The following is a 12176-nucleotide window of genomic DNA, read 5'->3' as shown; positions in this document are numbered from 1 at the left end:
GGGGTGCAGCAGGGTAAAGGGAGAGAGAGTTGGGGTGCAGTGGGGAAAAGGGGGGGTGGGAGGTGCAGCGGGATAAAGGGAGAGGGGGTGAGCGGTGTAGCGGGGTAAAGGGAGAGGGGGTGGGGGGTGTAGCGAGGTAAAGGGAGAGGGGGTGCTGTGCAGCAGGGTAAAGAAGAAGTGGAAGCTGGCAGGTGAGGTACTGGAAAGGGAAGGGTGGCCAGACTAGGGGAAGTCAGGAGTCTCTCTGGGGCCTGCAGCAGGACTGCAGGGGGATGGGTTAGGGGAAAGCATAGCAAGCCAAGCCCAGCAAGCTGCAGGGGTTGTACGCTGGCCCACAGGGTTTTCTTGCAGGGCTTGAGTTTGAGCTTGTGCTTGTCCTTCCTCAGGACCGAGCTGTAGGGCTTCGCAAAGCCTCCTTAGAGGGTGATGAACACGTCTTGGGAGTGACGCCTCACCAGCAGCAGCCATTGCACACACTGCCTAAGTGCTGTGGAGTTTTTGGTGGTGAGCAGGGCCATGCACTAACAATGGGGGACCTGGGAGGGGGTGTTATGTGTACGGGGATGGAGAACACTGCGGGTAAAGGGGGACACTGCCACCAGGTTAAAAACAATAAGTGTCTCTAGCAATAACCCTATAGATAACATGGTGCTAATTTCTCACTATGCTTGCAGGCCCTGATCCTGCAGTGGGCTCCCTGCAAGCAGATCTCTGCTACAGGGAGTCAATAGGCCGATACCTGTGCTGAGCCTGTTGCAGGATTTTAGAGCCTTATTTGTTGCATTTCTTTTCTGCTTGGACAATGCAGGCTGACTTCTATGAGTCTGGTGCGTAGATAAGATAGATGTTACAATATTAATTTTTTTTGGCCTTTGAGCACCATGCCTGTCTGCTACGGTGTCCGTTCCAGATGGGCTTTAAGGACGAGTCTGAGTGCTGTCCCTCATGCAGACTTTACATTCGTTCTTTCCTTGTTGGGCTTTCCCACCCCGAATCCAAAATAAGCCTTCAAGGTTTATGAGCCATCTGTGCTCTGTCTGGAGTATACAGACAGAACCACAGAAATGTAGGGATGGAAAGGCCCTCAAGAGGCTTCCTGTTCCATCCCCCCATGCTGGGGCAGGGATAAGTAAATCATGGATAGCAGGAGTAATGATGCCATGACCTAGACTAATGCTGTGGGGTTTGGGCTGCGGGTGGGGAATGTTTGCATCCAAGCACGACAGTATTTCTTAGGACCATTCTGCCTCCTTTCCCCCAAACTTGGCTCTCGACTGGCTGCCAGCATCCTTTCAAAGGAGGAGAGACCTGATGGTGGAGTGGAAGCTCTTTGGGTCACGGATCATTTTTGTTGATGTGTAACTCCTAACACAATGGGCTCGTGGGCCATCACGAGGTGCGATGGTAAATACAAACAGTAAACAGTGGTGGGGCCTGGGAAGAGTCCTGCACAGGACTCTGTCAAGCTGCTCCCTGTGGCTGTGGGTCTTTGGGTAATTCCCTGTAGCAGATAAAGGCCCACTGTGCTCATCTGAGATGCATCCTCCTGGCTAAGGGCTTCCAGGGCATTTCCTGACTCCAGAAAGCTCGGGGGTCTGCTCCTGAGCCAAGATCTGGCCTTTGCTGTTGATTTCAGTGTGTGTCTTTATCCATCTCAAGAGAGTTTTTGTATGTGCTGCGTATTGCAAACTCGTGCTCTGAGATACTTGTCTACGGCAGAGATTCTTTCATGGATTAAGCTGCTGGGGGAGGTCTCTGCGCCAGCGTCACGGAGGAGAGATTTGAGACAGAGCTGGGCTGTTTTTTCTCACATCCCCAAATGGCGCAATGTTAATTATTATTCGTGTTACCGCTGCACCCAGGGCTCATTGTGCTAGGGGCCGTGAGCCGTCTCTGAAGCAACGTCCTCATCTGGGCGTTTCTGTGGCAGCAATGTGGCCGTGAAGATGTGTTGGCATTTCCTTGAGCCTAGTGCTCTTATTGGTGTCAGGCTAATGTCTAGGGTTCCAGGTGAGATCAGGGCCCCGGTGTGCTCTGAGCTGTACGTGCATGTAGTGAGGAACGATGCTTACGATCTAAATCGGTGAGACAGACAAAGGGGAGGAGAAACAAAGCATTACCACCCCCATCTTATAGGTGGGGAATGGAGGCACACAAAGAGGGTGACTTTCCTAAGGTCATACAGGAGCTAGTGGCAAAACAGGGAACTGAATCCAGGTCCCGAAGGCCAGTGCCTAAACCACAGGCCCGTCTCTCTCTCTCTAGTAGATGCAACAACACGACAGGGCAGTGGCGAGGTGTGTGGGCTTTAATCCCTGCCCAGGTTGCAGGCAGGTATTACCTAGCACTGCAGGGGGCTGTATCCTTCTCTGGCACCTTTCATCTCAGCGCCTCACAAACATTACCAAGATGTCTGCCTCATGCCTGGGGACTTAGGAGGGTGAAGGGAGGTGCATCATCCCTGTTTTAACAGATGGGGAAACTGAGAGAGGGGACTGGCCCACATTTGCACTGGGGCCATGACTCTGTCTTGGGCAAATCGCTTCCCTCTTTTTTTGTGCTTCTGTTTTTCCCCATCTGTCAAAAATGAGGGTGAAGTTATTGATGCTTTGGGCTCTGTGGCTGGGCCGCACTGTCTGAGCGCAGCGATGCGATGGAAAGCAGATGCTCAGCGAGTGCCTAGTAGATGCACTCAGGCTCGTTTTTAAATGCGTAGTTTCCCTATGCAGCATGGGTAGCTTTTTAAAGTATCCCCCTCCTGAGTGCATTACCCATTATTCCTGCTCATAGGTTTAAACGTTAAGGATCCGATCCCTTACCTGTTACACCTTCCCTTGACCCTAATGGGCATTGGGTGGGGCCTGAAGCAGCCTGCTAGGCTACATACCAATGGCTTGAATATGTTTCTTCTTCTTTAATCGGATGTCACAGTCAGTCTCATGACTCACGTTATACGCCGTGGTACCAATTTGGGGGCTTCACATCCTTTCACTCCCCCCACCCCCCCCGGCTGGAATTTGGCAGCTGAATGGGAGAAACTGATTTGAATCTTAAATCTACGATCTTGTTCTGATTGTTTACGGCCGAGAGGGTTAGCCAAGACGTTGTCTTCCTGATGAAGATCGGAGCCACCCCTCTGTCTCCCCTCAAGCAGCTGCTTCCGACGCAATGAGTAACACGACTACTCCCACCTCCGCCGGGACCTCCAGCGACTCCTTAGTAGGGTACGTCCTGGTGCCCTTCTTCCTCATCACCATCATCGGCATCGTTGTGGTAGTGGTAAGAGACTTGTTTTTGTTTGGGAGCCCCCATGGTGCGATCCTCTAGGTCGCTGGTTCAAATCCAGGCATTGACCAAAAGCTGTAACCGCCTCGGTGGCTGCTGGTCCCAGTGCAGATCACGTTGGGAGCTCTGGCAGAGACCAAGGGCTGAATGGGCCCCGTGGAGACCACACTTCTGTCTCGCCCCTAGACGTGGTCCCTCCATGTTGGGGCTGACCTATGCCGGTGTGTGTTGAGCTGGAGTTGCCGTTACCTGGGCTGTCCCTGCTCTGTGGCTAGAGGATGTCAGTCCACCCGAGGGGTGGCCATGTGAGGCCTTTCCCCAGCACTGACGTCCCCAAAGAGTTGGGGAGAGTGCGATCCGGGAGGGTGCGGTTCTCTGCTGGCCTGGCAGAATCTGCACTGTTGGTACAGTGCCTGGTGGCTTCTTGTCTCTGACCTTTGGCTGATTGCACTCCTGCTGGGAGGGCACTGAGCATTTGAATACAACCACAGAAGTGCCTTGACTCTCTCTCTTAGTTGTTAGAGGCCTCCACAAACACCTGGCTACATCTGGCTCCTGAGAGCCGGGCTGGCCCAGGCAACTTGCTCAGTCAAAGAGCTCAGATCTAAAACCAAAACCCGAGAGACCTTCGCGCCCCAAACAGTTTTGTTCAAATCGAGGAGGGGAGACCTGCAGTGGGGTTGCATGTGAAGGGAGGATTCATTGTAAGTGGGCAATGATGGGCCAAAGCCCATCCCTGGGGTAGTGTCTTGTAGACTATAAATGGGGTGAGGGCATTGGATGACCTTTTAAAATTTTTTAAAGGAAGAGTGCTCTAGCTTGATCACAAGGCATGGACTCAATGCAGGAATGATTGGGTAAGGTTCTCTGGCCTGTCCTGTGCAGGAGGTCCTAGAGAGCAGATGGTTCTAATGGTCCTTCCTGGCCTATGGTGATGGGGTACAGAGCCTTTCGTCTCTGCCAGCTGGGTGGGTACTGCTTGCAGGCCACCCAGCAGCTGTCTGTGAAATGAACAGATTTATCCGCTTCCTGCTGAATGTGTGTCCGGATCACAAATCAGATGTCAGCGCTGGCAGCTTGATGGCAGTGGTATGGACTAAACTTCTTTGGAACAGGCTCTTCCCAGGTGGCCAACTCCTCACCAACACCTAGGGCCAGTGTCTCCAAAGAGCTCAGCCTCCAGCATGTGGAGCTGTCCTAAAAATCCGGCGTCAGGTGTCTGGAGATCTCCGGCCAGGCCCATTGACAGGGGATGCTATGGGGGGAAAGATAGTCCTGTCGCCATCCAAATGGAAGTCTCCAGGTCTGGCCAGCCCCTTTCATTAGCGCCAAACTTACTTTAAATACGATAACGCCAACCCATGGGCTGTGTGGTTGCTCACTACATGCTTTTTCCCCCCTCATTGCAGATGATGTACATTCAGAAGAAGAGGAGGTAAGTGGCTAAGTCTGGGGGCTGCTGGTATGTTAGGGAGAGGAAGTCTGTTTTTGCTTGGCTGGAGAAGAGGGGTGGTCATACGGCATCTGCAGCACTGGCCTAGCTGGAGATGACAGAGTAGATCCAGACTCACTTGGGGGAGCCACGGGGGCCTTTGTGTGTCTGGGAGAGAACTCACTGGCTGTACTCACTTGGTCCCTTTAGATTTAGGGCCTTCCACTAAGATCAGGAATGGTGCTAAGGGAAGGGAGGGTGTACAGTGGGAATTAACCTCTATCCCCTGGGTCTGTCCTCGTCCACCTTCTGCGGCAATGAACACCTTCCACCTGACTTGGATTCTCGGCTCTGTGATGCCAGATCCTTTGTGTGCGGCTGTGACCTGTGGTGGCAATAGCTGTGGGCTCAAATGCTGCAGTCCTTGCACGAGCCAAACTCCCACTGACTCATCGTTGTGCTCGGTCCCAGTGTGCTAGGCACTCCGCTGCCCCGAGGAGCTTTGACCTGAGTGTAAGAGGAGCCAGCAGGTAGATTGAACAAAGATGGAGGAGTGTGAGATGGTAGCTTTGAATGAGGAAGGAGTGCTAGCTTTGGCCCATCGGCTCTAGACCTGGGGTGAGATTTTCAAAGCTGTTTAGACATTCAAATTAAGGCAAGGAATGTGTTTGCGTCCCCTAGGCGGCTCTGGAAATCTCAGCCCCCGTGACAGTCCCTCCCTCTCTGCTGGCCATGTGATCCTATTGTCAGCGTCACCCTTGGGTCATTGGCGGGGCTGCGGGTTCCCAGAGCAGCATCACAATCCCGTCTCTGCGTGTGTCAGGTTTGACAGGTTACGTCACCACCTTTTACCGATGTACAGCTACGACCCCGCAGAGGACCTGCATGAGGCTGAACAGGAGCTGCTGGGGGATCCAGACGACACCAAGGTGAGCTGCTCAGGTCCAGAGGCCACGCGCGAGGGTGGCTGTGGGCGGGCGGCATGAGTGGGCATGATGCCACTTGGAGCTGGTCGTCCTGGTGCCGGTCAAGTTTGGTTTTGGGTAACGTGCTTGCCAGAGAGGAATGTGGGGAGGCACTTTACCGAGCATCCAGGCTGCTCCGGCCAATGTTCCTCATCCTAAATTATCTGCTGTAGATCTGCCCAGGAGAGCACTGTGTATTTAGCAGTATTGTACAAGAGACACGGGGGATGGGGTCTGAGCACAGGACCAGGATCAGTACTTGAGTGGCTAGTTATGTGGGCAAGTAACAACCTTTCGGTGCCATTGTTGGCCTGTAATCACAGGGTGATTCAGGTTTCTGTATAGTCTCCCAGGGGGTTTGCTCCTGGAGGTGAAGTCCTAAGGGCTGTTGTAAATGCTATGTTTAAAAGGGTCACCGTCAACATGGCAAACTGCATTTTTGGTCTGGAAACTTTGTATCTAGTATTGTTAATGGTAACGGTGAAGATCACTATCACCAGCATGTTAGGAGCACAAGTTGGGGGTTGTGGTGGAGAATCAGCTCGACATGAGTGACACTGTGGCCAAAAGGGTTAATGCGATCTTGGGATGCAGAAATGGGAATTTTGAGTAGGAGCAGAGAGGTTGTTTTACCTCTGTATTTGGCACTGGTATGATCATTGCTTAAATACTGTGTCCAGTTCTAGTGCCCACAATTTAAGAAGGAGTTGATCAATTGGAGAGGGTTCAGACGGCCATGAGAATGATCAAAGGATCAGAAAACCTGCGTTATAGTCATAGGCTCAAGAAGCTCAGTCTATTTAGCTCAACAAAGAGAAGGTCAAGGAATCACTGACTTGATTACAGTCTATCAGTACCTACAGAAGGAACAAATAGTTAGCAATGAGCTCTTCACTCTAGCAGATAAAGGTTTAACATGATCCAAGGGCTAGAAGTTGACGCTAGACAAATTCAGACTGGAAATAAAGTGTAAATTTTTAACCGTGAGAGTCATTAACCAGTGGAACTATTTCCCAAGGGTCATGGGGGATTCTCTGGCACTGATCATTCTTCAGTGAAGCTGGGATGTTCTTCTACAAGATCTGCTCTAGGAATTATTCTGGGGAAGTTCTCTGGCCTGTGTTACACAGGAGGCGATAATCATCATGGCCTCTCTTTGCTTTGGAACCTATGAATATATGAAATGAACAGTCGTTTCTCTGGCAGCTCATTCTGTGTAGTCAGTTCTAAGGATTTCCTTGCTATTGTCAGGCTCCAGCCTTGCAAATGTTTTACCATATAACTCATTGGGTCTATTCCCAGGTATAGTTACCTTTGTGTTTGCAGCATTGGTATTGCCTCTGCTGAAAAGAGCCCTAAAGTTTAACGAGAGAGCAGAAAAACCTTTTCATTTGCTTTTGAAAGGATTTTAACCTGATATTCTTTTAAAGGGGCTCCGTCAGAAACAAGACTTTTTTTTTTTTAAATGGACCAAGTGCCAAAAAACAAAGAGAAATTCACATTGACCGTTTTCCTTTAAATATCACTGTTGTTACTCCACAGGAACCATTGAATAGAAATGGAGGAATATTTTTAAAACTGGCATCAGAAAAAAAATACTAAGAAATACCCACTTGCCTCTCAAAAATGTGGTTTTGAAAACTTCATCTGCTGTAACTAGAGCTTTGACCCGTAATACTTCAATTACCAGGATCAGTAAAAATCTGTACAAGATTTTCCCCCTTCCTCATATTGATCATCCTGTCCTTTAAAATATGCCTGTAGTGACATGACCCCTGGGTGAAAGGAGGCTGCACAGCTGAGGGAATAAGGCATTGAATTGTGGGTCAGGAAAGCTGAGTTCTGTTCTCAGCTCTGTAACTGACCTGCCTGGGTGTCCTTTGCTTCGCTTTGTTTCCCCATCTGTGAAATGGGGATAATATCAGGCTTTGTAATGTGCTTTGAGATCTATGGTTTAAAAACCCTATATAAGAATTAAGCATTTATTATTATTATGCACTTGAAATATGTAGAACATTCTGAATCTGTAACTATTTAATGTAAAGCTCTCCAGAATAAAATGGGCATATACTGTTAAAAATCACATCTTAAATTAAATGAATAATACTATAGATTACAAAAACTGTACAAAAGTTCAGATCTGACTTTCCACCATTTGTACTGCTTTGCATTTCATTGCACATGGATAATGAAAACAGAGCAGTTTCCCATTGTAGTTCTCATGTGTTAGCCCAAGGCTGCAGTGTTTGGGTTGCAAATACAGCAGGGGAATTTTTAACTTTAATTATATTGAATTTTTTTTAAAAAAACCCTGACTTTCACAAAACCTAAATGTGTGGCCTCACGCTCTAATTTAAAGGGTGTGATGGACGGGGAGTTGAGAAGAGGCCAAGCGCTGTAGATAAACATCGGCCGTGTGGAAATTAGGTCAGTGACTCAGGCTGAGTGTGGTGTGGCTGATTGCTGGGGCCGTGTTAGCACTGAGATGATCACCGACAAAGCTGCTTGATCTTGTTCAGGCCAGCGGTCCTAGGCATGAACCTAATGCACTAGATCAGAACTAGAGGGAAATTTAGATCAAAAGGGTTTAATCCTTGCCTGTTTCTACTTGCCTTCTTAGTAAGTCAGTCAGTCTACACTAAAACATTGTCAAGCCAGCTATGTCGCTAAGGGGTGTGGCAAATCCACATGCTGCATGACGCGGTAAGCTGATCTATCTCCTGGTGTACACAGCACTAGGTGGACGGAAGAATTCTACACTGGGGTTTAGGTTGGCTTAATTATGCTCACGCCTCTGAGTGATGTAACTAGATTGACCTAACTTCATAATGTAAACCAGCCTATAGCACTTTTCTGAGCTAGATTGCTGATTCAAATCCCGCCTGGTTCAGCAGCAAGCTGTGCATTTGCTCTCTGGAAGCACTATGGTGCCCCCTGGTGAAATGAAGTGGTTTAGACTCAGTTCCATTCCAAGTGGGCTAGTGCACGTGCTGCACAAACTTGTGCTGAAAGTGGTGCTAATTTAGGGCAAGCAGACTCTGCAGAGGCCATGATTTGACTGGCTCAGAGAGACTGAATCCTTTGGCCAGGGGAAGGTGCTGGGGACATTTCCCCTGTGCTTGCCCATGTTCTGCCTGTTCTGGGCACAAACCGAAGGGTTGGGTCTGCACGGTTGTGTAGGTTTTACAGAGTGGTGGAAACGAATTCATGAAAATAACTGGTTTGGGCAGGCAACGGGGCCTGTGATATTGGACTTCAACTGAACATTAATGCATGTTCCATGAGAGAAACTGACTACTCCAGCTGATCTGGCTTCTCCAGCATCTCAAGAGCTGCCTCTTATTACATGCAGTTGAGGAATGCTGTTTGCCGCTATCTCCTTGCTAGCCAGACAGCATCCAGAGTTTCTCCTCTGTGGCTGTGGACTGATGCATGGGATTTCCAGTGCATCAGCTCATTTTCAGGTCATGACGTGGGGGCAGGGGGGAAGGAAAACCAGCCCCTCATGATGCAGACTGCATTTGTTTCTTTTCACCACCTCAGTGGACACTGGGAATTCCCGAGTTCTAATCCTGACGCCTTCCACGCATCTGGCAAATCGCTTAATCTCTGTGCCTTGGTTTCCTTATCTGACCGAGAGGTTAACCCTGACCTTGCTTTTGTGTCCACAGGAGGTTGAAAGGGTGTGGGGGGGTGCCTGGCACTTTGAAGGCAAATAAGCATGTATTGTTTGTTGCAGGTGATGCGAGGCTGGGGTGGATACCAGCCCCATCGGACTCTGCTCATGGACATGAAAGCGTAACGCAGCTCGGCAGCCAGTGTCCAGGCGATGTTCTAACCACCTCCACCCCTCTCCCTTCTTGTCGATTTCTGTGCTAACGTCAAGTCCTCCCACATGGAGTTAATTGTTTAAAGCTCCACCCTCCGTTTTGCTCGACTTCTGCCCCCGTCTTCCCGTTCTGCCCTTTACAAGGTACGGCGGGTGGGAGTAGTCCTTGCTGGCTTTAGCTTCCGAGCACTGTCAGCCCGTGCTGCCCTTGAGCGTTCCCACCGGCGAAGCACTGAAGGCATGGGCTGAGTCTTGGGTTTGCACGTTTTGACCAGGAACAGCTCTTTCCTCCTCTTGGTTGCAGATATAAAACCCTCTGAGCCTTTTCACGCGGGCCCAGAAGAGAGGCTGTTGATCCTGAGAGTGTGTTGGTGAAACTCCATCGCTGGGTGGCTCAGAGACTCAGCCCCAGGAAACCCAGTTTATTGCAGCCTCCCCTTCGGTATAAGCCATTTAAAACCAACGCAGTTGTGGTATTGCAGATGCATCTGCTGACTGCACAGAGAACAAATCTCCTGCCATGCTGCCTATCTATTGAAGCACATGCTGAGCGTGTTACTTTGCATGGGGCAGTCCCATGCACAAATCTGATTACTGTATCTCTTGCTCGCTCTGTATGGGGACCTAGTTTAATGGAGCCTTTGCTGTGATCTCGAAATAGCTGACAGCAAGCATGTTTACTTCAGCCCTGCAAAAGGGCATTCAGATGCGTGCATTTGAAACAGTCCTTTGATTCCAGTCACCCCAGGGCAGGGATGGGTTCAGTTTGGCTATGCAGTAAAACCAAGGTGAGTTTAGCAGAGCAAAACTGTCTGTCTTTGCATTCAGCCAAGAGGCCTTATGTATTTGCCCAGGAGGAGAAGTCTTCCTGGCACAAAAGCTACTGGACAGTAAAACAACCGAACTCTGTAATAGTTCAGCAAGGTGGATCTTTCTGCGTGGATGATTTTTGTATTCAATAGTAGCTTATCTCTATATTTTGTAAATAAAAAGGCACCGTGAATGTGTATGTGTCTGGCAAGATCTCATCTTTTTTTTTTTTTTTGGTAATCTGCAGTTCCTGTCTTTCCGCTTAGAGCAGTCAAAACCCATGTGAAGTGCAGCTTGTGTTGTGTTAACCCTTTGTCAACTGCAGAGCTGGGCCTGGGATGTCCTGACTGAAAAGGTACTGTGTCCTCCGAGCAGAACAGAAACCTCACCACCACTTGCCTTGTAGTCAGGTCCACTGATCTCTCCAGACTATGGCATGGAGTGTGTGTGTGGGAAGGCTGGGCCTTGGCTCAGTCCTGTCTGCTTGCTCTTTAGAGAATCCCTTACGTCCAGGACTCTCCTCACACTCTACTATCCCTGCACTGAATGCAGTAGAGATGGGTGCTGATGCTGAGTGCTTCATGCAAGCAGGTTGCATGTGGCTGTGACCCAGTGAGAAATCATCTTCTACACCAGGAGCTCCTGGAGTAAAAAGGCTGTTTTTGTTTGCTTCCTTCCAACTGGGTGACAGAGAGCTTAGGGAAAAAAAAAATCTACATAGCATAGCTCTTGACAGCTAAAACCAATCGTGGTTACAATGATGCTGAAGTTACAGGCATACATTAGTCGTTCAAATGCATGGTAACCATTCCAGAACATTAATTTAATTTTAAAAAATCCCTCAAATGTTAGAAAGCCAGAAAATGCAGAGTTAGGGCTGCACACTCCTCAACTAAAGTGCCGATATCATCTTAACTCTGACCCTTTAGATGCCTCCTCACCATCTTGTGTTTGAAAACTGGCTTCGCGGTTTGTTCCGGTTGATAGGTGTCTATGAAGATGCTGCCTCATTCCTACAGTAGTCTTTGCTGTTTTCATGGCGGTTCTCTGTCGTGATTAGTGCCTGTGAGGCCTGTCTGGAGACACGATAGAAACAGGGGTGCCATATGGAACTGTAGTGCTCAATCCTGTGAAAGTGCTGAGCACCTGGGAAGAGATTTCAGCCCCTGGTAGGATCGGGCTCATGGAGGAATGGGGGATGATAACCTAGCAAAATTGGTTTATAGGGCATGTGTAACGTGAGTGTGCGCGCTTCGAGTGACCATAACGCAAAGTGGACAGCAGCCCATGAGCTAAGCAGTTGAGAGGAGCACACAGCATTTGTGGCCATTGACCAAATGAACTTGTAAGGGCGGCAAGTTTCTAACCTTCTATGCAGCTCTGTGCGTGCAGACTTGCAGTTCTTTACTTGCTGAGGTGCTCGCACTGTGTTGATGGGCATGAATAAAAATCTAGATGATGGGTGTGGTTTTGGGTTCCTTGTTGGAGAAGGGCAGCTTTTACTCTGCAACATCTGGGTTTCTAGCCTGGGAATTCAGTGGGCTGGGTTGACTTGTCTTGTCTTTTACCTTGGGACAAACTGCCTCCAAATCGACTTTGACTTGAAGGTCCCACTGCTTCCATCGGGTGTATTTCTGGAATCCCAAGGTCAGTGCACAGAACATGCCCTGTGTGGAGTTGTACGTGACCTGCAACCTTAGCCAAAAACTATACCAACGATCTGTTTGCTGCCAGAAATCCTATTATGCTTGCACCATTGTTGCCTGAGCCAACAGACGAGGGGGAAGTGTCAGATGTTCTCCCTGCCCCAAGGAGAGGTCTGTAAGAAATATCCCTAGGTGCTGGGGATATAGCC

The 12176-nt window shown here is 49.3% G+C and overlaps 1 protein-coding gene across 1 annotated transcript; it reads left to right on the top strand.

Moving 5' to 3' along the window:
* Positions 1-383: 383 nt before the first annotated feature.
* Positions 384-10518, top strand: SMIM29 (small integral membrane protein 29). The gene is made up of 5 exons (XM_075064918.1): positions 384-504; positions 3091-3279; positions 4695-4720; positions 5541-5646; positions 9422-10518. Exons 2-5 carry the CDS (start codon positions 3169-3171, stop codon positions 9482-9484), a joined length of 306 nt encoding a protein of 101 aa, XP_074921019.1. The 5' UTR covers positions 384-504; positions 3091-3168; the 3' UTR covers positions 9485-10518.
* Positions 10519-12176: the final 1658 nt, after the last annotated feature.

This window comes from Chelonoidis abingdonii, chromosome 4 (genome assembly GCF_003597395.2).
Source record: "Chelonoidis abingdonii isolate Lonesome George chromosome 4, CheloAbing_2.0, whole genome shotgun sequence".
Lineage (NCBI taxonomy): Eukaryota > Metazoa > Chordata > Testudines > Testudinidae > Chelonoidis > Chelonoidis abingdonii.
The sequence above is the reverse complement of the archived record's forward strand: the minus strand, read 5'-3'. Positions and strand labels throughout refer to the sequence as shown.

What these genes read in the sequence shown, in the direction of transcription:
- SMIM29 (XM_075064918.1), top strand. Translation starts at nt 3,169, where the DNA reads ATGAGTAACACGACTACTCCCACCTCCGCCGGGACCTCCAGCGACTCC. An exon ending in TCGGCATCGTTGTGGTAGTG is followed by an intron (nt 3,280 to 4,694) that starts GTAAGAGACTTG and finishes CCCTCATTGCAG; the next exon opens with ATGATGTACATTCAGAAGAA. An exon ending in GGGATCCAGACGACACCAAG is followed by an intron (nt 5,647 to 9,421) that starts GTGAGCTGCTCA and finishes TGTTTGTTGCAG; the next exon opens with GTGATGCGAGGCTGGGGTGG.